General features: G+C 37.7%; 1 protein-coding gene across 1 annotated transcript in view; it reads right to left on the bottom strand.

The window, feature by feature from the left end:
• mgat5 (alpha-1,6-mannosylglycoprotein 6-beta-N-acetylglucosaminyltransferase) overlaps positions 1-27,977 on the bottom strand; it is an 88,251-nt gene that overhangs the window by 47,444 nt on the left and 12,830 nt on the right. The window contains exons 2-3 of the mRNA XM_067415688.1: positions 26,070-26,480; positions 18,498-18,665 (exon numbers count right to left, since the gene is read on the bottom strand). Coding sequence (XP_067271789.1) covers positions 18,498-18,665; positions 26,070-26,310 — 409 coding nt within the window. The 5' untranslated portion in view covers positions 26,311-26,480. The remainder of the gene's footprint in view (positions 1-18,497; positions 18,666-26,069; positions 26,481-27,977) is intronic.

Raw genomic sequence — 27,977 nt, 5'->3', positions numbered from 1 at the left:
GAACCACTAATTGTTTCTTGTTTTCTAAAGTTTGTATTTGGTCTCTGATTGGTGACTGAGGGTCTGGCCTCGAGATGTGTGATGCGTCAATAAACACTTGATAGCAAACAAGGTGTCGTGTGTTGGGATTTTGGAGGCGTCACACACCCCTAATATGCCCGGAGTGCAGGAACCGTGTTTGCTCACTTAGCCTGGCTTCCAGTTATGACATATGGCTTTGTCTCTCATTTAATTTATTATATTTTATATTTATGAAACACTAAAGAATCAAGATGAATATTGCATGTGCCTCTCACTGAGAGCAAGCACATGTTATCAGTATGTTTTGGGGAACATTTTAGTTAGAACTGGAGCTTAATCAGCTCCAACCTTGGAGAGACTGTTTATCTTTGTGTGTGTGTGTAATATTCTGTTACAGATCAGTGTTGAAAATGGGCACCCTAAGAGATGGGTGGACTTGTTGTTCTGGGCAAGCTGGTGTCTGCTCCAGACCTGGACGGTCACTATGGGACTAATTCTGGGGTTAAAGCGTCAATAAGCAACACGTCTATGGACACGTGAAACTGATTAACTGACAATGTGTGGAAATTTCACATGATGGAAATTTCATTTTCTCATTTCAAGATCTATCTCTAAAGTGATAGATCTTGAAAACAGTATGACGAGACGGTGAGAAAGGGAGCGCGGCATATGAACTTCTTGTGAGACTTGAAGCTGGCTTCTGCTGATAAATAAAACTGCAAACTATTCTTAAGTACATTTTTCTTTAATTGACTGCACTCCTGACTCTTGGTCTTCATTTTTCTCTTCTGGTCTTTGATCATATACTATTAACCCCTTACAGTCTCATATAAAAAAAAAATTATTTAAACCCATGAAAATGCAGATCCTATAATAGGGAAAAATAATTTTTAAAATAAAGGAGTACCTCCATTATTTCCTCTTAGCAGATATCTGATAGCTGCATTTTGTTTAAATACAATCTACAGCAGTATATAAAGACATGATCGTAAAAAGGGTTAGAATAAAGACTGAACTCATTACCTTTTAAATAACGATAGCACAGCTTTGTACTTTGAACTTTCACTTTTAACTTCCCTTTTAGGGGCAAACAAACACAACCAAACCTCACCTTTTCCTTTCTCTCTGCCACAGTTTTTGTCAAGCCATCAAATTCCTACACCTCCTTCCTTCTGAGAAACTACTGATATGGATTTAGTCAATCCAAATATATTATGAAAAACCTTGGACCATGAATGCACTATTTGCAGATTCAAAAGAGGCAAATCTTTAGGGACGTGAGGTGCAGTGGAGAAGTAGGCACACTAATCTACTGTACAAGCAAATGTGCCTCTTTTAGAATGCAAACACGCACCCACATACTGCAGACAGACCCTGATCCAAGTACAGACTTTTATACTTTCATGGTCGCTTTTATCCAAGGTAATTTTCGGTGCAATCATTCGGGTGGTCCCGGGAGTAAATGGTCATGTTCAAGGGCATAATGGCGATAAGAAATCTCAGTGACTCAAGTTTCAAAGTTTAAACGGCCAACCAACAAAGAATATAAAGCGCGAGGCTGACACAAGTACATGATGTCATCCTGCGGAGATCCCGTTTGTAAGGGTGTTAAACATTACAATGGTTAAGGCATAAACAGCTATTCATATCAGTTAATTTGTCATCTATGTGGGAGATCAAAGGACAGTTAAACCATCATAACAGAGCCATAGTGACTTGTATAATTTAGTCTGAAGTCATATGATTCTAGTGTTCGACTTAAATGCAAGCCTGACATTTTTTTCACAGATCATCTTCTCCTGTCTGTATTAGCTCTAAAATCCCTGAGGAGATTAACAGTATCCATAGACCCGGATGCCAGACGAAGATTATTGAAGCTTGCAGTTCAATCAAATAGAATAGTTTTTTTTTGTTTTTGTTTTTTTACAGGAAATGGGACGAAACAGATCACAGGGAGGCGAGGCGAGGCGAGCGAGAGGAGAGGAGAGGAGAGGAGAGGAGAGGAGAGGAGAGGAGAGGAGAGGAGAGGAGAGGAGAGGAGAGGAGAGGAGAGGAGAGGAGAGGAGAGGAGAGGAGAGGAGAGGAGAGGAGAGGAGAGGAGAGGAGAGGAGAGGAGAGGAGAGGAGAGGAGAGGAGAGGAGAGGAGAGGAGAGGAGAGGAGAGGCGAGGCGAGGCGAGGCGAGGCGAGGCGAGGCGAGGCGAGGCGAGGCGAGGCGAGGCGAGGAGAGGAGAGGAGAGGAGTTGAGATCAGAAGCGTGAGAAGAGTTGAGATCAGAAGAGTTGAGTTAAGATCAGAAGAGTTGAGATCAGAAGAGTTGAGTTGAGATCAGAAGAGTTGAGTTGAGATCAGAAAAGTTGAGTTGAGATCAGAAAAGTTGAGTTGAGATCAGAAGAGTTGAGTTAAGATCAGAAGAGTTGAGATCAGAAGAGTTGAGGAGAGGAGAGGAGAGGAGAGGAGAGGAGAGGAGAGGAGAGGAGAGGAGAGGAGAGGAGAGGAGAGGAGAGGAGAGGAGAGGAGAGGAGAGGAGAGGAGAGGAGAGGAGAGGAGAGGAGAGGAGAGGAGAGGAGATCAGAAGATCAGAAGATCAGAAGATCAGAAGACTTGAGTTGAGATCAGAAGAGTTGAGTTGAGATCAGAAGAGTTGAGATCAGAAGAGATGAGATCAGAAGAGCTGAGATCAGAAGAGATGAGATCAGAAGAGATGAGATCAGAAGAGATGAGATCAGAAGAGTTGAGTTGAGATCAGAAGAGATGAGATCAGAAGAGATGAGATCAGACGAGATGAGATCAGAAGAGTTGAGTTGAGATCAGAAGAGATGAGATCAGAAGAGATGAGATCAGACGAGATGAGATCAGAAGAGTTGAGATCAGAAGAGTTGAGATCAGAAGAGTTGAGTTAAGATCAGAAGAGTTGAGATCAGAAGAGATGAGATCAGAAGAGTTGAGTTGAGATCAGAAGAGTTGAGTTGAGATCAGAAGAGTTGAGTTGAGATCAGAAGAGTTGAGATCAGAAAATTTGAGTTGAGATCAGAAGAGTTGAGTTAAGATCAGAAGAGTTGAGATCAGAAGAGTTGAGTTGAGATCAGAAGAGTTGAGTTGAGATCAGAAGAGATGAGATCAGAAGAGTTGAGTTGAGATCAGAAGAGTTGAGTTGAGATCAGAAGAGTTGAGTTAAGATCAGAAGAGTTGAGATCAGAAGAGATGAGATCAGAAGAGTTGAGTTGAGATCAGAAGAGTTGAGTTGAGATCAGAAGAGTTGAGTTGAGATCAGAAGAGTTGAGATCAGAAGAGATGAGATCAGAAGAGATGAGATCAGAAGAGATGAGATCAGAAGAGATGAGATCAGACGAGATGAGATCAGAAGAGTTGAGTTGAGATCAGAAGAGTCGAGATCAGAAGAGTCGAGGTCAGAAGAGTCAAGGCCAGAAGAGTTGAGGTCAGAAGAGTCGAGGTCAGAAGAGTCGAGGTCAGAAGAGTCGATGTCAGAAGAGTCAAGGTCAGAAGAGTCGAGGTCAGAAGAGTCGAGATGAGGTCAGAAGAGTCGAGATGAGATCAGAAGAGTCGAGATGAGATCAGAAGAGTCGAGATGAGATCAGAAGAGTCGAGATGAGATCAGAAGAGTCGAGATCAAAAGAGTTGAGATCAAAAGAGTCAAGGTCAAAAGAGTTGAGGTCAGAAGAGTCGCGATCAGAAGAGTCGCGATCAGAAGAGTCGAAGTCAGAAGAGTCAAGGTCAGAAGAGTCAAGGTCAGAAGAGTCAAGGTCAGAAAAGTCAAGGTCAGAAGAGTCGAGATCAGAAGAGTGGAGATCAGAAGAGTGGAGATCAGAAGAGTTGAGATCAGAAGAGTCAAGATAAGACGAGTTGAGATAAGACGAGTTGAGATCAGAAGAGTGGAGATCAGAAGAGTGGAGATGAAACGAGTTGAGATCAGAAGAGTAAAGATGAGACGAGTTGAGATCAGAAGAGTGGAGATCAGAAGAGTTGAGATCAGAAGAGTCGAGATCAGAAGAGTTGAGATCAGAAGAGTCGAGATCAGAAGAGTTGAGATCAGAAGAGTCGAGATCAAAAGATTTAAGAAGAGAAGAGTTGAGATAAGAAAAGTTGAAAAGAGAAGAGGAGAGTTAAGATAAGATCAGAAGAGAAAAGAGTTCAGAAGACTGGAGAAGAGGCGATACAAGATGAAGTGAGAGGAATCCATGTGAGGTGAGTTAAAAGGAGATAAAAGAAAAGTAGGTGAGTTGAAAGATGAGATAATATGAAAAGAGTGGAGATGAAAAAGTGAGATGAGATGAGATGAGATAACATTATACAAAATGAAGGAGAAGAAACCAAGTGAGGTGATATAATATGAAAAATGTGGAGAGGAACCTAGGTAAGGTGAGATGATGCAAAATGAAAGAAGGGAAACTAGGTGAAGATGACTTAAGAGAGGAGATAAGAGATGAGATCAAAGGAGAAAAGAGATTTGAAAAGACTGGAGAGGAAACAGGGTGAGGTGAAATTAAATAAGTATAGATAATAAAAGATGGAAACAAGATACGCTAAAAGAAGAGAACAAGAAAGAGGAGACAAGAAGAGATTAGATGGAGAAGAGGAGACAAGTGGAGAAGAAACCAGATAAGTGAAACAAAAGACGAGGAGAAGAAACAAGATGTGGCGAGATGAAAGCAGATGAGATGAGATGAAACAAGACGAGATGAGATTGAAAAGAAGGGAAAAGAGATAAGTGGAGAGGAAACAATACAAGTGTATTGGAGATAAACAGAAACAAAGAAAAGAGCAAAAGAGATATGAGAGGAGAAGTGACAAGACTAGTCCAGATGAGCGAGCAGAAAAGGACAAGAGGGCGAAAGAAGATGAGAGGAGACCGGATGAGATAAAGGGAGGGGAGACGAGGACACAAACTGCAGCAATGTAAGGGTGTTAGCCATGTGATTTACAATAATTTGATTAGCAAGGATTGGAGTATCTTTCTGCTCGCTTTCTCTCCATCATAAAGCGCAAGACACGATGGCGCTGTAGAACAATGGCTGGCCACAACCTAAATAGAACAGCACACATTCAGAGTGCTTCCTGTAAACAAAGCAAATGGCCCGCTGAGGGATCACAAAACTCTAAAGGATGTACGTGTCTCACAAATACACATTTGGTTTAAGGTCGCATGCTAACAAAGAATTTAGGCCATTTTATGAGGCACATGACACAAATAACACAATGGTCACGAGTGATACAACCAAAATGACTTAATGAAGCACTGAAACGTTGCTAAAAGATGGAAAAAGAGAGAAGAGGGGAAAAAAAAAGCTGTGAAATAGATCTCTGTTCAGCATGATCACGTCGTTAACACCAACTCATTCGGCTGGATAGGTGTGCTTAACAAACAAACAATTAAGTGCCAAATTAGACCTTAATCATGCCTTAATTGGACTAAATTAGACATGAATTCACAAACAAAGCCTGGTGTGTTTCACATACACACTGGACACACACATTTACCACAGAGGGATTGTTTTGCAAGGCAGAATCAATAACATGAAGGGCATTGCAAGGCATTATGGGATGCAGTGATGCCATCACTAATGATACTAAGTTTAAATCCAGGCTGAATTTGAATAACAGCATACTACTCTTACTATATCTACCATATATTGTTACTGTACTACAATTACAATATGCTATTCTGAATTCAGTGCGCATACGAAAATGCATAGAAAAATTGCAATACTGGAATTGCAGTTGGAAATCATTACACATTTAGAAAAAGTACACCAACATTGCTCAGATGGTGTACGATTTTCAAAGTCACGGTCATGGATTCACAGGTTAATGTTACCCACACTTCTATGGAAAATGTGCATGCTATCAATACTAAACAGTATTTGATATGCCATTTCGCAAATTGTATTTTGAACAGTTGAAAAAAGTATGCCAAACTTACTTGGGTGGCGTACTATTTCCGGTGGATTTTTTGAAATGTGTATTTTAGACAAATATTTCCCACAATGGTTTTTGGGAAAGTTTCCGTTAAAGAAACATTTCGGGAATCCAATACATTTTCAGAGTGTGCATACGTTTATGTACTTTGGAATAATATTACCCACAATCAATTCAGCAGTACCAAAGTGGACAAGTTTTCAATGTTTTTTGGGACATTTCTATTAAAGAAACGTGTAAGGAATAGAACAGATTTTCTAAATATGCATACGTTTACGTATTTATGGCTAATATTACCCACAATCCCTTCCGTGCTACCAAAGTGGACTGGTTTGTGATTGTTTTAGGGACATTTTCTTCTAAAAAAAAACGTGTCAGGAATCCAACAGATTTTCAAAGTCTGCATCCACTCATGTACACTCATCTAAAGAATTATTAGGAACACCTGTTCAATTTCTCATCAATGCAATTATCTAATCAACCAATCACCTTGAGGCGGATGGGCTACAACAGCAGCTACAATTTACACGAGCTCACCAAAATTGGACAGTTGAAGACTGGAAAAATGTTGCCTGGTCTGATGAGTCTCGATTTCTGTTGAGACATTCAGATGCTAGAGTCAGAATTTGGTGTAAACAGAATGAAAACATGGATCCATCATGCCTTGTTACCACTGTGCAGGCTGTGGTGGTGGTGTAATGGTGTGGGGGATGTTTTCTTGGCACACTTTAGGCCGCTTAGTGACAATTGGACATTGTTTAAATGCCACGGCCTACCTGAGCATTGTTTCTGACCATGTCCATCCCTTTATGACCACCATTTACCCATCCTCTAAAGCTACTTCCAGCAGGATAATGCACCATGTTTACATACTGCCTTACTACACACTCAACATTAAAGTACTCAATATACTTTTACCATAGAAGTGAATATTTTAAAGAGACTATATTACAAATCACTATCACACATTTGACTATTGATTAAATGATATCGTATAACTTAAAGCCAGACATATCACTTTTTTTTCTTTCATGAACTTTACTTAACATTCTTATTACTGAATGTACAAAGAATGATTAGCTGAGAGGGAGAGATAGGGAACAATTTCGACTCTTTCTTCTGCATGTGCGGCTACATAAAGTGGAAAAAACAGCTGTGCTTGACACAGGCTTAACATACACCCTTGTAAACACTCAATCTCATAAACACACACACAGATGGGCGTTTTCCGTCACACTCCTCCAGGCTAGTGCGAGACCCCCACGACAAACACAACAATCATCAAGCAGACAACGAGTGTGTCTTTCAGCAAAATGAAAACCGCAAGAAATGGAGGCGCGAGAGAGGAAAAACACTCAGGAAAGCTCGCTCTCTCTCGCTCTGTCTCGCTTTCTCTCGCTTCAGTGAGACACATTTCCCTCAGAGCAGCGTGTGTTTGTTTCTCTCATGCCAGAAAACACACACCAAGGGCACTTCTGCAGAGCGTGAATGTACAGTGCTTTGTGTGTAATCTCTGTTCTAGGCGATTTTGAGGCTATTTAGTCTTTCTGCCGAGCAGGAATGGTATAGGTGATTGCTTTAAATAAAGGTAATTCTCATGGGGAAAAAAGTCCAGGTTTCACTACACATACTATAAAAGCATATATATATAAGATATAATATATATATAAGATATAATATATATATATATATATATATATATATATATATATATATATATATATATATATATATATATATATATATATATATATATATATATATATATATATATATATATATATATATAAAAGAAGAGAAACAGCCATAACAATAGGTTCAGGATGCTTTACTTGAGCATTTGTTTTATAAATGTTTATTTTATAATAACGGATCATATTTAACATTTTTAAACAACTATTATTATTAAAAATATATTAAATTTTTAATATATGTTTACATAACTTTTTTCTACTACTACTAGATAAAAAAAATTACAACTTGTATATGTAAATTCTTGTATTTATTTATTTTATATATAAAAAAAATGTGTGTTTGTGTTGGTTTTTGTGAAATATCAAGACACAAATGTGTATAATGACATCGGTATGATATAGGTATTATAGGAGAGGGTGAAATATGAGGACATTACCCAATGCTTATAAATCATAGAGGTAGAGTTTTTTTGAGAAAGTAAAAATGCAGAATGTTTCCTGTGATGGGTAGGTTTAGGGGCAGGGGCAGTGTAAGGGGATAGAAAATACGGTTTGTACGGTATAAAAAACATTACACCTATGGAATTTCCCCACAATTCACAAAATCAAACGTGTGTGTGTATAATGTCGGTGCAAAAAAGTCCTAAAACTAGGCTTAATTTTCACGTCAAATATATTTTCTAAATTCTTTCCATTGATTTTGGGGTGAAATATGATCAAGTCATGTTCTTCAAGTCAAAAAATTAAGACTTTCTGTGGAACCTTCTGAAACCTTCTCATTACCTTCATTCACACGCTTTCTGTTCAAATCAGACCTACAGCAGTGATGTGGGGTAATTTTGGCCCATATCTCTGTCCAGAACTCTTTCACCTCGTGTATTTTTGGGACGTGTTGCTTTTAACGTTTAGGGACCTTAATTGAGTTCAACTGAATTGGATCACCGTCCCACAGGAGAACCATCCAACACAATAGGCCTTTCAGTACCGAGTGTTGATAATAACTATCACATTTCTGAATACACAAGAGCTGAAGAGTCAAACAATGAGACTGACAGACAAGTAGTTACACAAAATCGGAGACAACACAGAGAGAGAGAAAAAAAAGACTTGTGCTCTCTCATCAGCAACATACTGCTTGATGACGCTTCACAAAAGCATCAAAACCGACATATACAATTTTAAAACCCGACCTTCTGGGACCCTTCACTTTAAGGCAATACAATGCTAAAAACATCTCCAATAAATGGTCCACAAGTGGACTAAAATAACATCTTTATTCATTTCTAAACATGCCAAATGTCGTTTATTTCAAAATCTATAAAAAGTCTTCTGCCGAATAACAGCGAGTGTCCATCCTGGTTGTCTTGTATGTTGGGTGAGAAGAGCTTTTGCGCAAGTTGAGGTTAGCATTACTGGTTTAGTCAGTTCCCTAAACGGGGAAGCCACATCCGCCCCGGACGTATATGAAACCAACAGCAGGGATGCTCCACACCCAACCACGGACTCTCTGGAGACCTCCAGCTCTGCAAAAACAGGTGATAAACATCCAGAACTGGGAACTTATGAGCAAATGTGAATCTGCGCTCCATCGCCATAATCTGGATAACAGACTCCAAATGACTATGGTATCAGAAAACATATTTAAATGATCACTTATGTAGGGATAAATGATATATTGTTTCAATTTGAAGAGATTTTGAAATGTATCAGAGTCGATTGAGTTCTGTTTTACTTGTAGAAAAAAAAAATGTTTAACTTATAATTAGTGGCCAAACAACTAATGGTGCAATGGCACCTATACTATCGGTTGGTTTTCTTCTTCTTCCGTCATGGGAGTCTATGGCAGTCCATAGAACCATATGGTAAAAAGTTGTGAAATTTGGCACACTGATAGAGGTCAGTCCAAACATTCACCACAGTATATTTGGAGTCTCTAACTCAATCCCTTTAGCGCCGCTAACTGTCCAAATTTTTGCATATATTTACATACTTTTGGACTATAATGTCAAGAAACAAAATTCTCTGATTCCTCGGCTCAAGATGATTCGATTGCACCCATTTTCCTTCATGACTGTTTTCCTGCCAAAAAACGACTTTTTCGAACTCCTCCTAGACTGAAAATCAAATTAGATCATCTACAGGCCACGCTGACAAAAAATATATCAAAAGCTTTTTGATAAACCTAACCATTCCAGAATAACGGATTAAACGAAGAGCAAGCCAAATTGAACGCAAGGCTATATCTCCACAACTCTTTGCCGTATTCAGACCAAACTTGGTAATGCAAGACCTGGGCTACATGCAGCGTTTGGGCACAAGCGCCACCTACTGGTCAAACGATATGACCATTTTTCTTTTCTGCATACAACTTCTAAATGGTTTGCTAAAAAATCCATAATAATGGTATCTTCTGATTCAGTGCATTATGCTGAATGATGAACAAAAGCATCAAAACCGACAGATGAAACTCAAAACCAGACCCTCCGGGACCACACACTTACTTCAAGGGAAAACATTGCTAAATCATCTCCAATAAATGGTCCATAAGCTGACTAAAATAACATCTTTGTTAATTTCTAAACATGTTAAATGTCGTTTATTTCAAAATCTTTGGCATGTCTGTGCATCATGCTGAATGATACGCAATTTTGACTATTGTGGGCGTCGACCATTTTGAATTTTGTCCTAAAATGCAGTATTTTAGAAATGCATTAGCGCATCATTACGAAACTCGGCATGTGTCATCGGGACCTTGCCCTGAAGGTACTGAAAAAAATGGAGACAGTTGCAGTAAAAACTTGAAATTTTCCAAAATGCTAATAACTTTTGATTTTGCAGATTTTAATTTAACTAGATTGATTCCTTTGGTCATGCCATACTAAATAAAGGGCACGCCAAGGACAATAACTAACCATAATTATAACATTTTAAAAGCATACTAATTCAGTGATAAATGGGAAATCCAGACCATAACTATACTATATAGCTATTCGATATAAAAGAACAACATTGTTGGAATCACTTTCAGAACCGCTGATGAAAGTTAAAAACATTGACAGCCAATTATTAAAAGAGCTCAAGCATTTAAAGCGGTAGATGCCATAACTGCATATAATAAACAGAACTGCGTTGAGGGGGAAGCTAATATAGTTATCTTTATAGTTAGCATTCTCAGTGTAAAGAGGCCTTAACTATAACGTTAGGCATGTGTCTGTTCTCGCTAGCCCAGGATGAACGTTTTCTTTGTGCTATTGTTCTTAGCCCGCAAGTGTTTAGCTTATTAATTACACGTTGGCCTTGCGTCCAACAGCGGCATCTACGAGCACAATGAAGCAAGCCATTCTGTTTGCTAACAGTGGGTATCTCTGTGTTTCTCGTTCTCCCTCTCTCTCTCCGAGGAGTCAAGAGCCAGAACCGCAGAGCCTGCCAGCGGCGTCATTTCAGCAGCGTCCAGAGAGACGGTAACAGACACCGCTGGCGCAAACAAACGCACACACATAGACACACAAGACACGGGCCGAACGAACACCTGGGCTCTCTTTGCTGCTGGCACGCGGAGCCGATAACCTCTGAGAAAGAGAGAAAGCCCGGGTGAAACGTGCTATGTTTGGACAGATAGCATCGCCAGGCGACGGCTTAGCATTTTAATAGGGTGGATCCGCAGACACGGATGTGAGATAATGCCAATAAAGGTCTGATACTATCCTGATAGTGAAACATTAACACATTACAGGTGTTAAGTGTGCCAACCTTTCCCAAACAAGTCTCCAAACACTCCCACAGTCTTCCCACAGGTTAAGCCTGGTTAGGATTCTCAGGACCAACAGAGCAATGTTTTGTGCAACAATGTTTATATTTCAGCAAAAATATAAGCTTGCTTTTGCATATTAAACAATTTTGAGTACCTACACATAAAAAAAAAAAAAAAATATATATATATATATATATATATATATATATATATATATATATATATATATATACACTTCACCTTTAAATTTGCTTTAATCATCATCCGTGTTAACCTCTTTAGCCAACTGACAGGTTACATCCACACTAAAACTTCCAGTATGTTCTTCTACTTTGCTTTAGTTTCTGGTGACAAAGCCATTTTAACAGCATTTTACCATTGTTAAAAACAACAAAGACATTTGGTAAAAATGGTTCTAGCTTGTGCTGACCTAGTTGCTATGAAAATAAGTTATTTTATAGCATCAGTTTGTTGTGATTAATTGGATTTGTTGATGCAAATGTAATATGCTAATTCAACTGTGGTGCATCTGAAAGTGAGAATCCTACACAAGAAAAAGGACAACGTTCAAATTTAAAAAAAAATTATAATGAAGAAAATATAAAAATACATGATATTGACACAAAGGTGGGCTGCATGAACTATTATCTTAGCATTGATAGCGCGATGCGTCATAAATATTAGGTCTGTGCATTCGTCTTAAAGGGACAGCAGCCTAATGTACACGCAGCAGTTTGTAGCACCAATGGTGATCAAAAAACAAAAGAGAATAAGAAAGTTAATTTTGTAGCTTAAACAAAGATAAAATGTATTAATTAATTAATTATATTAGCTATATTTCATTTATACACTGATGACTGTTATATTACATTTGATTACTTAATTTATGTTCCCGAATACTGTTAGATTTACCTGTAAAACAAAACTTTGCTTATTTCAACTGTATCTTCTATTTTATTTATCTGTGCTTGTAATTTGTTCATTATTTTCTGTGCAGATTCACTCTCATACAAAATCACCCGAATTATTCTAGAATGATTCATTCTATTCAAATAGGCCTATTCAAATCATATGGTGAAATTGTTTTTAATATATAATATATAAATCACAGAAAAAGTAAATATTGCATATATGTTTTTTCCAATATCGTCCAGTCCTAGTACAAAAGTTGTCTTTTTCTTTTGTTGTGCGATTAATAAATTACACAGACGGCAGCAGGTTTATTAGGTTTATTTATCCAATATAATAATCTCAATTGTTTCTGTTCACCTAAGAAACTGTGCTTACGAAGATAATCTCTGAGACAGGCATTTTACATAATTTTGTGTGTCCATTCAAGCACAAATAGAGTGAAATGAGAATGAAATTTGGTGTTTGTGTCCTTTTTGCATTTTGGTTATGTGCACTGTAAAAAATGATAAGTTATGACAACATATGTTTTAAGTTAATTTAACTCATCAAAATAAGTTTAAGTTATACAAGATTCAAACTCAAAATTGTCAAGTCATTTGAATGTAAATTGTGAATAGTGAGTTGAAATGACTTGTACTTTTAAGTTGCTTAAACTTAATTTAAGGCTGTAACTAAACTTAAATTGAAAAAAGTTAAAATAGGTTGAAACTAATGCGTACGCACAAAACAAACAAGTTCTGAATTGAGTTCTCGTTTGTGTCTTCATGCGCTCTTAAAGGTTTATAAATTGACAGGACCTTAAACATGTGCAAATTATAAACTTTCGCTGCACTGTAAAAAATTATTTTGCAAAAAAGTTACCTGGTTGCCTTAAAATTTTGAGTTCATTGAAATTAAAATTTTGAGTTAATACAATGAACATTTTTTGAGATTCGACAACCTTTATTAAAAGATTATTAAAAGATTTTGTAAGCATATTGGGTAATTGTGTGTGTTTTATTTCTGATGACGCATTGAAACATGCCAAATAGATGATTTATCAAACTTTGTTTGTCGTTCAGATACAAAAATATTTTGAGTTTCTATTTAATAAACAAATTTCCTACATTGTATAAACTCAATTTTTTTATTTCAATAAACTCAACATTTTAAGGCAACCAGGTTACTTACTTTTTTAAGTTAAACCAACAAAAAAAAAGTTTTTACAGTGTGTGTGATGGCTGAACTTTGTAATTAACCCAAGAATCATGTGCGTTTCGAACCGTGGTGCCTGGTCCGTATAGATCAGTGTTTCTCAAACTTTTTCTGCCATTCCCCACTTTGGAGGTAGGGAAGGGCCACGAGCCCCACCTGTCCCCAATCGCCCAACAAAATGGTAATTATCTAGGGTTTAAGTTTGCCTGTTAACATTTATTTGATTAACATCACATTTAAAACTTTCATGTGTACAGTCAAAATATTTTAGCTGAGTTTTTTTTAAGGCAACGTTATTTTAGAACGTTTCATCTTAATGTTTCTATGGCAACGCGTCATGTTTATCACGTGACTCACCACAATCAAAAAAGCGCTGAATGACAGATGTATCGCTTTTATTACGTTTTTTTATTTTTTATTCAAAATATTGACATACTTGCTTACCATGTCATCAACTGTCTAATAATCCAATTGTAGGTGTGTTTTGCCATTTAAAACCCTTTATAAATGATCTTGATTTTGATAATATCTATAATGTGAGATGGGTGCTGCCACGTTTGAACAAATGCACCGCAGTTCAGAGTCCTGTCAATCGGATTTGCAGTACGTATATTCATCAGCTTCTCCTGGAATAAGTAAGTGACCGGTGAACTGGGAGAAGAATCGAGCAAACTTTATAGTTACTTACACTATGTGTATCTCATATGAATAAAACTTTTCGGCCAATTATATTTGAATGGATTGTTATTGCTGCTTCCAAAGACACCAATGTGTATTCTACAAACTCTAAATGTATTGTTTTACTAGTACTTGTGTATTTAAATGTTACCTATTCAATTAAACCTAAAATAAACAGTATGCGGTTGAAAACACTGCATGACGTATGTCAAGAGCTGAGCGCGTATGCATCTGGCTCAGTGCCAGCCAAAGCGCGTCCCACCGTTTGAATCTGACAGTTATGTCACGTCACTAAACATTATAAATCCCATATGTGGGTCCGTACTCTCAGGGGCATAGAAATACAAATCCCATGTGGGACCGCTCAAAAGGTTAATAGAGATGGGCACAAAAAATTAACACACTTCCTCCCGTTCGTCGTGCCCCACTTGTCATGTCTCTATTCCCCACCAGTGGGGCGCGCCCCACACTTTGAGAAACGCTGGTATAGATTAACGATCCCTATGCTTGACATAGAACATCCTGTGATGTGATGCGTCGCGATATCGATGCTAAAAACAATATATCGTGGAGCCCATATACGTTGGTTGTCAACTGAGATAAAAAACAACAACTTTCCAACAATGCAACAAAGATACAGGTTTATTGCTTAGATTCATAGCACTTTTGAGGTAACACAACAGGTGAACTATGAACAAAAATCATGTTTTCCTTCAAACATTAAATGCACCCATTGAAAGGAACTCTGCAAGAACGAGCAGAAGGCGAATGTTCTCTGGTGTGGGTGCTAGAGTTCACACGTACATTGGTCGTTTTAAAGTTCCAACACGAAGACCACAATGAGTCTTTGTGCAGGCCTCTCAGACGGTATTGCTAAGGTTTGTCATCATGTTGATGGACTATAAAGAGTCGTTTGATAGCTTTGAGTAGCAGGACTTTTCTTTCTTTTCTTCACTAGCTGCAAGACCCACTCTGTCATTCGTCGGGGAATAATAGCACTTTAGAGAGCTTGGGACTGCATGTAAAGATTCAAGCTGCTGTCATCCTGAACTATGACTTACATCTGAAAATGTTGGTATGAGTTCTTAAAAACATCTACGGCAGGTTGACCGTGTCCTGTAGTCCTAAAAGATTGTGTCTGTTAAGAAAGCAGCAATCTAGCAAATCTAGGAAAACTAGCATCTTCTAATCTGTTTAACATGTTGGTAAGCAGTTGTTACGGATTTTCCTGGTTGTTTTAAGGTTTTACTCAGAAGTTACTTCGGGTTTTCTGCTTTATTCTAGCATGTTGCTCTGTGGTTGCTAGTGTGATGTGAACTGGATGGTTTTAGCGCATTGCTATATTGTTGAAGTGTTCTTAGTCCTTTTAAGGATGAGAACTCTAACAGTAACTCGACCACAACTATAACAATAATGAGATGGAGAAAATTTCATTGGAATCAAAACTATTTCTAGCTGATGAACAACAACAAAAAATGACAGCCAATCAAAGAAATCCACCCAAATTTAAAATGGTAGATTACGTAACTACAGCTTGTGCTGTTAATAAACAGAATGTTGTCATACTTTGGCATAGATCTTTATAGTTACATACATTCTTGGTGTAAACAGCCCTTCAACATGTTGCTTACAAGTCAAAAAAGGTATATGCTATGGCTATTTTTATTGTCTGCCAGCAAAATTCACATTCTGCTGGGGTAAAAAAAAAAAAGAGTGTGGTAAAAGCTCTGCATATAATTAAATACTTTGTGTTTCTTTCAACTCAATTTTCACTGGAAAATGTTACTACTTTACAAGGTGTTGATTTTGTATCGTGCAATTTTCAGAAGTATGAAGGTCCTCACCCCTAAACCTAACTGCTACTGGGGCGTAAGATGACCGTACGAAAAATTACAAATGACATAGTATAAATTCATACTAATTAGAGACCAACAGGAATTCCTGGTGCAGGAATGACATTATTTTGTAGGCCAAACACAGAAGCGAGTTAACATTTTAACACTTCCAGTTCCATCGTCCTGTAGTCAATGCACTGTCAGAAAAAAAGGTACAGTTCTGTCACTGGGGTGGTACCCTAAGGTACAAAACCGAAAAGGTACTAATATGTACCTTTAAGGTATTACGATGTACCTTTAAGGTACTAAAATGCACTCTTTAAGTACTGATATGTACCTTTAAGGTACTAAAATGCACTCTTTAAGTACTGATATGTACCTTTAAGGTACTAAAATGCACTTTTTAAGAACTGATATGTACCTTCTAAGGTGCTAATATGTACCATTTAGGGGTGAGTAAGCTACAAATATGTACCTTTTCACTTTTGTACCTTAGGGTACCACCCCAGTGACAGAACTGTACCTTTTTTTCTGACAGTGTGGGTTTTTGAATGGGTTTTGTTTAAATGGTTGAAATAAGGTCTGTGGTGAACACAAGCTCAAGACACTTTCACGTTTAATTGTACAAAAAAACGCATCAGTAACCTAATAACTTGTATTAAAGGTGTTACATGTTTTAAAAAAAAGTAGTGGGGCGGCTGGGGCCGTGGTGTAATTTCACTTATAGCTTACCTTTAGCTATCAGAGACTGTATGTAGGCTTCAAAATGAACAAAAATTGTGTTCATCTGTGATAATTATGATGGACAAAATGTCTAAGTATCAGAAACTTTTGTTGAACACAGCTTATTTGCGACAATCCAAAAGCCTATGAGAAAATCCTATTGGGTTTTATTAAGGGAACCAGTGCGATGTGACCTGCCGGTTGGCCTGCACTGACATCACACCTGCATCACTCTATGCCCTAAAACATAAAATGGTTACGAATGCCCTCTAACCCCAAGTATGATCTAATGCTTGAGTTATCAAGTGTTGTTCATAATGCCGAAAAGACCTAAATTATTTATGTCCTGCGCAATCATCGCAAATCAAATTAGCATTGAAAGGACAGTGAGTGTTAACTTAATGCCATAATAATACCATATCTATAACATACTGTAATTGGAACCTGCCTTTGCTGCTTAATGTGCCTTATAAAGCAATTCAGCTCAGCTTGAGATATAATCAAAGGTGTTTACCAGAACTGTCATCACAGCGGTCTGTCAAAAAAGCAGTCAGAAAGAGAGAGAATTAGCGATATCCAGTCACTGTCAAGCGGCACATGACTCAACAGGGGTTTGGCCTATATTAAGCACAGTGAGTCAGAGGCGACGATCACATCCGCACACACACATCAAGTCAAGCGACAGAGAAATCGCGCACATACAACCTTTACAGAAAAGCACTGAGGTGGGACCATGTTACAGCAAACACATCAGATTTTAGTACCACAGTATTTTAATAAGCATATTAGTATGGTAAATGTCCAAAACAGTGTTACTACAACCATAAATGCACAAAAGCAAATTACTATAGTAACTGTCCAACAAACATTATCATCTAACATATCCAAAAACCATGACATTACTGTGTCGATTACTGTGCAGTAGAGGGTACTACCATTATACTTTGGGAAATTCCATGGTACCAAATCATATAGAATACAATAGTTTTATCATGGCAGGTGTTCAGATAACCACAGCATTACATTTATATCTGGTCAATGATAGTCTCCCCGATGGCATTGTGCCTGCAGAATACACACACGTCCAAATTATAATCAAACTTTAATGCTGCCAAGTCAAACTTTGCTTTAGTGACAAATTCAAGCTACATTAGCTCTCAGCTCTGTCAATATAACCTGAAACAACACTACATCAGTGGATTCATAAACACAGATGTAGAAAATGTAACTAGCGTAACTGTAAAAACCACCTAAGCGGAGAATCTCATAGCAGCACACATATGATCCAAAAAGAAAAACACTTCTAATTTTAAAGAACATATCAAATAAAATGGACAAAATGAACCACACGCAACATTATTTGCTGATGAATATCTCATTGTCTTTAAATACAAAGCTACCACCCATAACGTACCAAGCCCTTTCTTTCTAGCAAACACTTGATGGTGAAACTACAAATAGTTTGTTTTCTAACATGGTCGTTAATCATCTTGGAGCTGAAGGGAAATCAATGGAATCCCTTAAAGAGGGCAGGAGCTGTGAAAGAAAAACATGTATGTGTGTGTGATGCATGCAAGACTGTTTGCCGCGCGATGTGTAAAGAGTGACGTGTTTGAGGTCTGCGGAGGGATGCTGACTTTGGGAATGGGGAGGGAATCAAGGTGAAACTGAAGTGCTGAAAATACTCAATAGGAAAATTAGCAGAAAATATATTAGTGCAAAGAGTAAAGTATGATGAGAAAGACCATCTGTACCTGCCACGTTGACCTTTTCTGGGTTGACAGGGTTGGGTCCAGGGGTCACGGTGCCATTGGTCAGGTTGGTACTTGTGCCGTTGTACATGATATTGTCCACTTTAGACTCCAGCTTTGATAATCTCTGCATTATATTATCCAGAAGAACAGCTAGAGTCTTCTTCAGATCTGCACAAAGGAATATGATATACATCTGATTAGCTAAAAGAATACAAAAAAAGCCACTAACTGATAATTACTAAAATAAAATGTATAATAATAAATAAATAAATAAAATTATATTATATATATATATATATATATATATATATATATATATATATATATATATATATATATATATATATATATATATATATATATATATATAATATAATTTTATTTATTTATTTATTATTATACATTTTATTTTATAATATTATAAATATAATTTTTAATATTATAAATATAAAATATTAAAGTTATATTCACTTTTAAATGTTTATGGACAGATGGACAGATAGATGGATAAACATGAAGTAATATGAATTGTGCCCATTTATATTTTCAATCCACAACCTAACCGAATGAGGTCATCACACCTTCAGCATTTCAAACAGGGTTTAATATGATTTCAGCTGAAACCCAAGCTTCCTGCAGAACAGAGGGATTAAGAACCACCCATATGCTCAATAACTCAATAACCAGGAGTTTCATCTTGATAACACACTATAAAAGATGATTATGTTCAAATACAGAGAGACTCGGAGAGGACGAGTGGGGCGTGGAATGATCCAAATATAATTACGAATCAGAATCCTGAGATTAATTTAGTAGAGATTGATTCTTGATCCAGTAACTCAGTTTGAAAGAATCTAATAAACAAACACCACATCTAATAAGCCATAAAAATACAGAAGAAGAATGAATAAGTATTATTCTTTTACCATGGGCCATTTCTCTCAGGGAATTCTGGGTGACGACATTTCTTTCACATACAGTTCGTGCCAACTGCTTGAATAAAGAAATCATAATATGTTGAATCATAGTATGAAGAAAAATATGCTGTTTTCCAGTGTCATCATAACTCACAAATCCTCAAACTATTTGTTTCCCCTCACTTATTTCTCCCTCACTTCTCAAAAACCAAAAAAAGTCGGAATATATTTCTCATGATTCATGGCTAGTGAAAACTTCCCTAATCCCAAAATGAACCCATTCCATTATGTCCTGCTAAATATAATTGTTCATGCAAAAAACACGTCACATCATGAAAGTTCAACTAGTGACTGTTTTAGCTCGTTTTATCTCTTTCTCTCTAGCTCAAAAAAATAGTCCAAATCCATTTGGATTTTCTCTGACAGATGGAGACAAGAGAGTATAATCCATATTTCAATGTCACCGAATGCCACTGCTCACAGTGATGACGTCATGACATCATCATCACACTTCCCAGGACTAAATCCCTCAGTGAGCAGTAAACCCTTTGGGGTTGGTCATGTCCGCATAACCGGAATGTGATATTAAAGGTGCTGTATGTTAATGTTTTTGACTATACTAAAGCATCATAACACCATATGTTTGCAGAGATTTAGGATAATTTCTAAGTTCAAATATGCAACAGTTATGTGAGTTCTGTGTTGGAATGTGTGATCCCGCCCACTGCCAATTTACCCTATAATATTACAACACCACGGGTTGCCAGTTGGCAGAAAACTCAGCATATTGGAGTCATGGAAGCCAGCTAACAAACTGCGTCAGAGATCGCAGATTCTACCCGACGTAAAAAGCATCAGCTATTAAACATTGCAAACATTAACTTATCAACTTGCAGTGTACATCGCCAACCGCGCACGATTGTGTATCCGCAATCTGGCAACCCATGTGAGCGTCCAGTCTGATGACTGCAGTACCCATTTCTACCACTAACTGTCAATATTACATACGGCACCTTTAACATTTCTACAGTACAAAAGCACCAGTCACAAGCTGCAAGACAACGGTGCAAACTGGGAATAAAATGTTAAATACAACTGGGAATAACATTTTAAGATTATAATGGCATCAATAATGATGTGAAAAACAAGAGGAAAAAGGCGAGACTTTAGAGAGCGTCATCCACAAGACAAATTTGAAAAAAAGAGGGGAAAAAATGTAAGTTTAGAGTTTCAGTGATATTATTACATTAATAATCGTATTACATAGAATCATACAACAACTATACATAATGTTGAATATAATGCATAATAATGCAATGGGGAAATATTGGTGAGTCCTGATAATAAAACACAAATAATATCAGAAATAATAATAAAGTACAAAATATTTTGCCTTAAAATATCAGGATACATATCGTATTGTGAGTTCAGTATCGAAATACATATCGAATCGTGACACAAGTGTATCGTTACACCCCTAGCCAATACATCTTTTAACATAACTCCAATTTTATTCGTCTGAAAGAAGAATGTCATATACACCGAGGATGACTTGAGGGTATGTAATTTATTGGATGGTTTTCATTTTTGGGTGAACTATCCCTTTAAGATGGCACACATAAAAGTTGACATTGTTTCTAAGGTAAAAGTAAGGCGACCTTTAGATGAGTCTAACCCAGATTTGAAAGACGGGTCTGGATTTGTGTTTTTACCTTTCATAATACCATGGTGAATCATCTTTGACCTTAAACTTCAGGAGAAAAAAAAGGAGACCCTCTCCTCACCTGTCTGTCTGTCTGTCTGTCTGAGTCTCACTTATTAACTCCATTAAATGCATTAATGGGATGCATTTCCTGGAGCTTCAGTGAGACTCAATGTAGACAGGAGACGATACACTGACCAAGATTAGATTATAGAGAGCAGGATATAGATCCACATTATAAACAAAAAGCCACAGTTCTGGTTTACAGGAAAAGCAGTACTTGGACATACAGCAGACTAACTACATATTTAAAACTATACATGAGACCAGCTACATTTTTGTTTCCTTGTTTTAAGAGAAACCAGATTCCATCACAGATGGCACTGTGATTGAATTTACCAGTAAAACAGGAACAGATCATGTTGAGACAGGAATCGTTTCTTACAATGAACTCATTGTGGATCACAGACAAACCACTAAGAATTATAAACCTGTATATGTATAATATAATAGCCTATAATATAAGTGTCAAAACTAATATACCATAAGCTCCCTAATAGTCAATGAGAAGAGGCTTAGGAAACCCAAGAGTGCTGCACAAGTCATAAAAAGGAAGCCAAAACACTTCAACCCCAGACATAACACTCAACATGCTAGAAACATGCTAAAACAGTCTAGCAACACTTAGCTAAGTGTTAAAGTGTGCTATAGTGTGCTTATTTTGTTTAAATGTCAATTTTCATTTAGTGCTGCCCTTTGAAAGTGACAGAAGATACTAGCATGTTTCCTGGAAGTACAATTAAGTACAGTTGACCTTGGTCTTCAGATACAAAAAGTATTTAAGCTACACTGTGTAACTTTTTTAGTTTATTCTTAGCTAAAAACACTTAGTTCTTTCAAAAATATATGTGCTCATTAATGTATATTTACTTCTTTGAAGTAATAAAGTATTCTTGTAAGTTTATAATATGCCATTGAAAATACATACGGGCGAGGGGTTCGAATGCTGGTCGCCATGTTGCCCCTCCATATTGAAAGTACATTAGCCAAAGAGGGACATACCCATAAATTCAAGATTCGCCTTTCGCGTTTTAACAATCGATGGCACCGTGTCGAATGTGAAGAGGGGGATTGCCATGTTAATCTTGGACTAAATCGGCCACCGTAGGAGTTAAAACGAAATCAAAATTGAGAGGAACAGAAACTAATATTCACTGGATGGTCATATAACCTTTTCACCGCTAGATGGGGGAAAATATCACACAGTGTAGCTTTAAGAATCAGGGTACAACTTTTGAACAGGTCACTTTTATAAATTCAGCAATATTTTTTGTCTTGTGGACTATATGTGTATGTATATATATATATATATATATATATATATATATATATATATATATATATATATATATATATATATATATATATATATATATATATATATATATATATATATATATATATACACACGCACAAGGTAAATTATCTTATTTAGGACAGTTTTAAATAAAATAAAAATAATGAGCGGTCTTATTTTTTAAAAGTATTCACAGATTCTGCATGGGGTGTGTAAACTTTTGAACAAGACTGTATATTCCTTTTGAGATTTGCCAAAGAGAGCATTTTTTCATACTCATGATCCCCTGTTGAAGACTCCTGCCTTGAGAAAATGAAGTACTTCCTCTCAGTGGTTGAGTTACCTCTAAAAGCATTTGCCTTAATTAGCATTATCACCAACCGACTAAGGCATTTGCTGCTGATAATGTTACCACAGATACATCTTACACGTCTGACATTTCACCTGCTGGAGCACAGTATGCTATCGGCGTCAACTCTCCTAGATATGAAACCCAAAAGTCAGGTGTGATCACTTGCATCACAACCCTCTGGAAGTTTCTTGAACCCGATAAATACATTGACTAATTGCGACTTCAACCGTAAAAGAAGCCGTTTAGTGCAAGAAACGGTGGCCGTATTGTTTCCAGGAAGCAGTGTGGTGTGCGTCTTTGCTTCTAGATCGATAGTCATCCGTGAGCCGTAATGAGGCCTCTTGCCCAACGGAGCGCCTCTATTAGCGGCATGAATAAGTTATCGACGGCTGCGTTCTGAAAGAAAGGCTAAAACAGGCACCGCCACAGCTTTCTTCTGCTTAAGAACAATGACATTGTCTCTATAAACATTGCTTGTTATGCTTGCGGCCCATCACAAATGGATCTTCCGCATGGCATCGCTTCTCAGCTACAGCCTCGGGTCATCATGGGAGCTAAATATAGGATAAAGCATGCAGTGGAAGGAAAAAAAGGCCAGGAAAGACAAAGCCAGAGGAGGTGGGATATAACAAGCCGTAGTGCTGCAGCAGTGCAGCAGCTGTGTGTATATATATATATGGCTGATATGAAAAACGGACTTCAAACTGACTGCTGGATGCAAACTGGCCGACTGCAGGATTCCTCCAGCTTTTCTTCACAGTACAGCTCTCTATTCCTCACACTATCTTTACATAAATTCAAAACGAGGTTGCAAGCAGCAGACGAAAGTAGCGTCATCGATTGCAGCTGACCACAAAAATATTCAACGTTCCCAAACAAAAAAATTGAGAATCCAGTGTTTTTTTGTGTACCGTCAGCTGTTTGTGTCGCCAATGGTGACCAAACAACAAGTGTTAAGTGTTGCTAGCATGTTCGTAGCTTGTTTAGAACTCAATGGCATGTTTTAGTATGTTGCTAGTACTGCATCACAGTGTTACAATGTAACAGAATATTGCCATGTAGATGTGTTCAGGGCAGGACTCTTCTCAAACACGTGAAGTCTGGGGCAGATCGGTTTCAGCAACTTCCGATTTCATTTGATTAATAGCATGCTTTAACACTTAGCTGAGTGCTGCTAGCATGTTTTAACACGTTTCTAGCATGTTGCGTGTTACATTTGGGGCAAAATCAACATTGCATACTTGAGTTACATCAATTTCCTGTTTTATTGCATTAATAGCACCCTTGAACACTTAGCTAAGTGTTGCCAACATGTTTTAGCATGTTTTGTAGCGAGATGCAAGGCAATTTAACACTTGCTGACACTTTTTAATATGTTGCTAGGATTCTATAAAAGTGTTTAAAGTGTCATGTACTGTACATACAATGGGTACGGAAAGTATTCAGACCCCCTTAAATGTTTCACTCTTTGTTATATTGCAGCCATTTGCTAAAATCATTTAAGTTAATTTTTTCTTCTCATTAATGTACACACACCACCCTATATTGACAGAAAAACACAGAATTGTTGACATTTTTGCAGATTTATTAAAAAACAAAAACTGAAATATCTAAGTATTCAGAACCTTTGCTCTGACACTCATATATTTAACTCAGTTGTTGTCCATTTCTTGTGATCATCCTTGAGATGGTTTTACACCTTCATCTGAGTGTTTCACCAGCTGTGTTTGATTGGACTAGATTAGGAAAGCCACACACCTGTCTAAATACGACCTTACAGCTCACAGTGCATGTCAGAGCAAATGAGAATCATGAGGTCAGAGGAACTGCCTGAAGAGCTCAGAGACAGAATTGTGGCAAGGCACAGATCTGGCCATGGTTACAAAAACATTTCTGCTGCACCTAAGGTTCCTAAGAGCACAGTGGCCTCCATAATCCTGAAATGGAAGACATTTGGGACAACAGAATCCTCCCTAGAGCTGGCCGTCCAGGCAAACTGAGCTATCGGTGGAGAAGAGACTTGGTGAGAGAGGTAAAGAAGAACCCAAAGATCACTGTGGCTGAGCTCCAGAGATGCAGTCGGGAGATTGGAGAAAGCTGTAGAAAGTCAACCATCACTGCAGCCTTCCACCAGTCGAGGCTTTATGGCAGATTGGTCCGACAAAGACAATGGACATTGGTCTAAAAAACACCTGAAGAACTCCATGATGGTGAGAAATAAGATTCTCTGGTCTGATGAGACCAAGATGGAACTTGTTGGCCTTAATTCTAAGTGGTATCTGTGGAGAAAACTAGGCACTGCTCTTTACTTGTCCAATACAGCCCCAACAGTGAAGCATGGTGGTGGCAGCATTATGCTATGGGGGTGTTTTTCAGCTGCAGGGACAGGACGACAAGTTGCAATTGAGGGAAAGATGAATGCAGCCAAGTATAGGGATATCGTGGATAAAAACCTTCTCCAGAGTGCTCAAGACCTCAGACTGGGCTGAAGGTTCACCTTCCAACAAGACAATGACCCCAAGCACACAGATAAAATAATGAAGGAGTGGCTTCACAACAACTCCATGACTGTTCCTGAATGGCCCGAAAAATGGCTGTCTACCAACGTTAACTAACCCGACCGAACTGGAGAGCATCTGCGAGGAATGGCAGAGGATCCCCAAATCCATGTGTGAAAAACTTGTTGCATCTTTCCCAAAAAGACTCACTGAATATATACATATGGGCATAGACGTATTCAGGATTGGACTCTTATCAAACGTGAAGTTTGGGGAAGATTGGACATTGGACTTCCTGTCTAATGGACGAATTTTCGAAATTTGTCAGGATGCCAGGGACACTCCCTTCGACAAAAACTCAAGATCTTCACAATTTGGTGTCGCAAAGGCCTTAAGATTACATTCACCGAATTTTAAGATGATTCGATTAAAATTCTCTGGGAGTTTGTTAAAGTATGATGCCTGGAAACAGCAAAAACTGCACACAAATCACAGAGGAAATAAAACATTGCTGACTCCAGTTGGATTTGGGACTTTGCTCCAAGAGTCCCACTTTGTTAAACTTTTATAGGTGGCGCTATCGAGTCATTTTTCCCCACCCAATTCTGAAACCCAAATCAGAAGAAGAAATGATGAAGAAGAAGAAAAAAGGGTTCTCGCACCTTTGGTGCTTGGGCACTAATGATGACAGGTTAACTACGTAACTACTAGACAGTATGCAATTTCAGATACAGCTAAGGACTCACCATATGCCGTCATGGTGCCTACGTAGGGTCCGTCCATCACGCTCTGGTTCTCCTCAGCGAGGGCTTTGATATATCGTTTGCTGAGATCCAATATCTGCATGCGTAGCTGCGCACTGCTTTCGTGCGTCGCCCTCTGCTGGATTGTGAAATGCAGAAGCATCATCCCCCAAATGAAGCCGAAACTCACAAGGAAGAATCCCAGCTTTTGGGAGGACAATTTCCACAAGTACACAGAGCCCATGGCGAGGAAGTTCGTTTGAGTGTGTGGAGTGTGTGTGATTCAGGACGAGTTGAGTCTCATTGTGCTCAGGGGGGCGTGGTCTTCAGTTTTTCTGCATTCCATTCCTTTTAACTCAAGCTGTCAATCTCACCAAAGACATGCTCACCAGAAGCTCCATCACAATGAAGACACTGGAAAAAACAAGAAAAGGTACAATTAGAACAAAGGCAAGGGTTTTACCAACAACAATGCGGATGATGAAATGATGCAACAACAAAAAAAGTAGTCGTATGTAAAAATCACATCCTAAATACTTGCGGTGGGACTTAACTTGGATCAGAAAGAAACTATCCAGAAGTACCTTAGCAATAATCGAGAAGACACAAGAAATAGGGCCCTTTAAAACACGGAAGGAGTCGTGGAATCCAGTCATAAAAACGGAAATTACTGTATAATACGGAATTTGTAAAATGCTTGATGAATAAATAAAAAGCAGGTCAGAACATTTAAATCTAAATCACGATATAAACTAGTGTCTATAGACTGTTTAAATATGAATCTTGAAATTTCTGCGTGTCTCTGTGTGAATAAATGGTTTAATTTCCCACCCATACACAGCGCGCGCACACACACACTAAAGCCACGTGATGCTCGCAGTGTTTTCAGCCTCTGCAGTCTCATATGAGGAGATTAATGTATGAATTTCATCTCCAGAGGCACTTCATGAGAATTTGACCATTTAATTTTAATAAAAATGCTTGTCATGTCATAAACACACAAACTCAAAAGGTTTTCACCTGCCAAAATAAAAGTTTAGTTTAACTTGAAGAAATTGTGACAGAAGTATATTACTGCTGTAGAATTTAGCTACATCTCAAAACTACTACTACGACTAAATATAATAATAAATTATTAAAACTTTAACAAAAAAAGTTTCATGATTGGATAAATGAATATTTTACACCTTCATTTGATTGCCACACTAATTAAAATACACAACAAAATTTATGAAACAAAAAATAAAAACTAAGAAATTACATTTCATTTTTTTATAAAAAAAAAAGAAAAGAAAAATTTATTAAATTAATCAGACCATGATTTTTTATTATTATTGAAATAAAATAAAATGCAAAATAACTGAATGCAGAAAAATTACAAAAGAAAAACAAAGAGTGCTCTCTTTGTGAATTTGGGAAAAATAAAACTGATTTCACAGGGCCCTATAGAAATCACCAAAAAAGTCCACTCAAATGACCCCAACAACCACCTAACTGACCCTAGCAATCACTCAGAACAGAAGACCCTAGCAACACCCCAAAGACCCGAGAAAATGACCCAGATAACCCTAGCAACCACTCAAATGACCCCAAAACCAGCTAATTGACCCTAGCAATCACTCAGAACAGAAAACCCTAGCAACCCCCAAAAAGACCCAAGAAATTACCTAGATGACCCTAGCAACCACTCAAATGGCCCCAACAACCACATAATTGATCCTATAGCAATCACTCAGAACAGAAGACCCTAACAACCCCCAAAAGACCTGAGAAACTAACCAGGTGACCATAGCAACAACTTAAATGACCCTAACAACCACCTAATTGATCCTAACAATCACTCAGAAAAGAATATCCTCACAACCCCCCATAGACCTGTGAAATTACCCAGATGACCCTAGCAACCACTCA

The sequence above is a fragment of the Pseudorasbora parva genome, chromosome 14, assembly GCF_024679245.1.
Source record: "Pseudorasbora parva isolate DD20220531a chromosome 14, ASM2467924v1, whole genome shotgun sequence".
Taxonomy (NCBI): Eukaryota; Metazoa; Chordata; class Actinopteri; order Cypriniformes; family Gobionidae; genus Pseudorasbora; species Pseudorasbora parva.
This window is presented reverse-complemented; position numbering and strand designations above follow the sequence as displayed.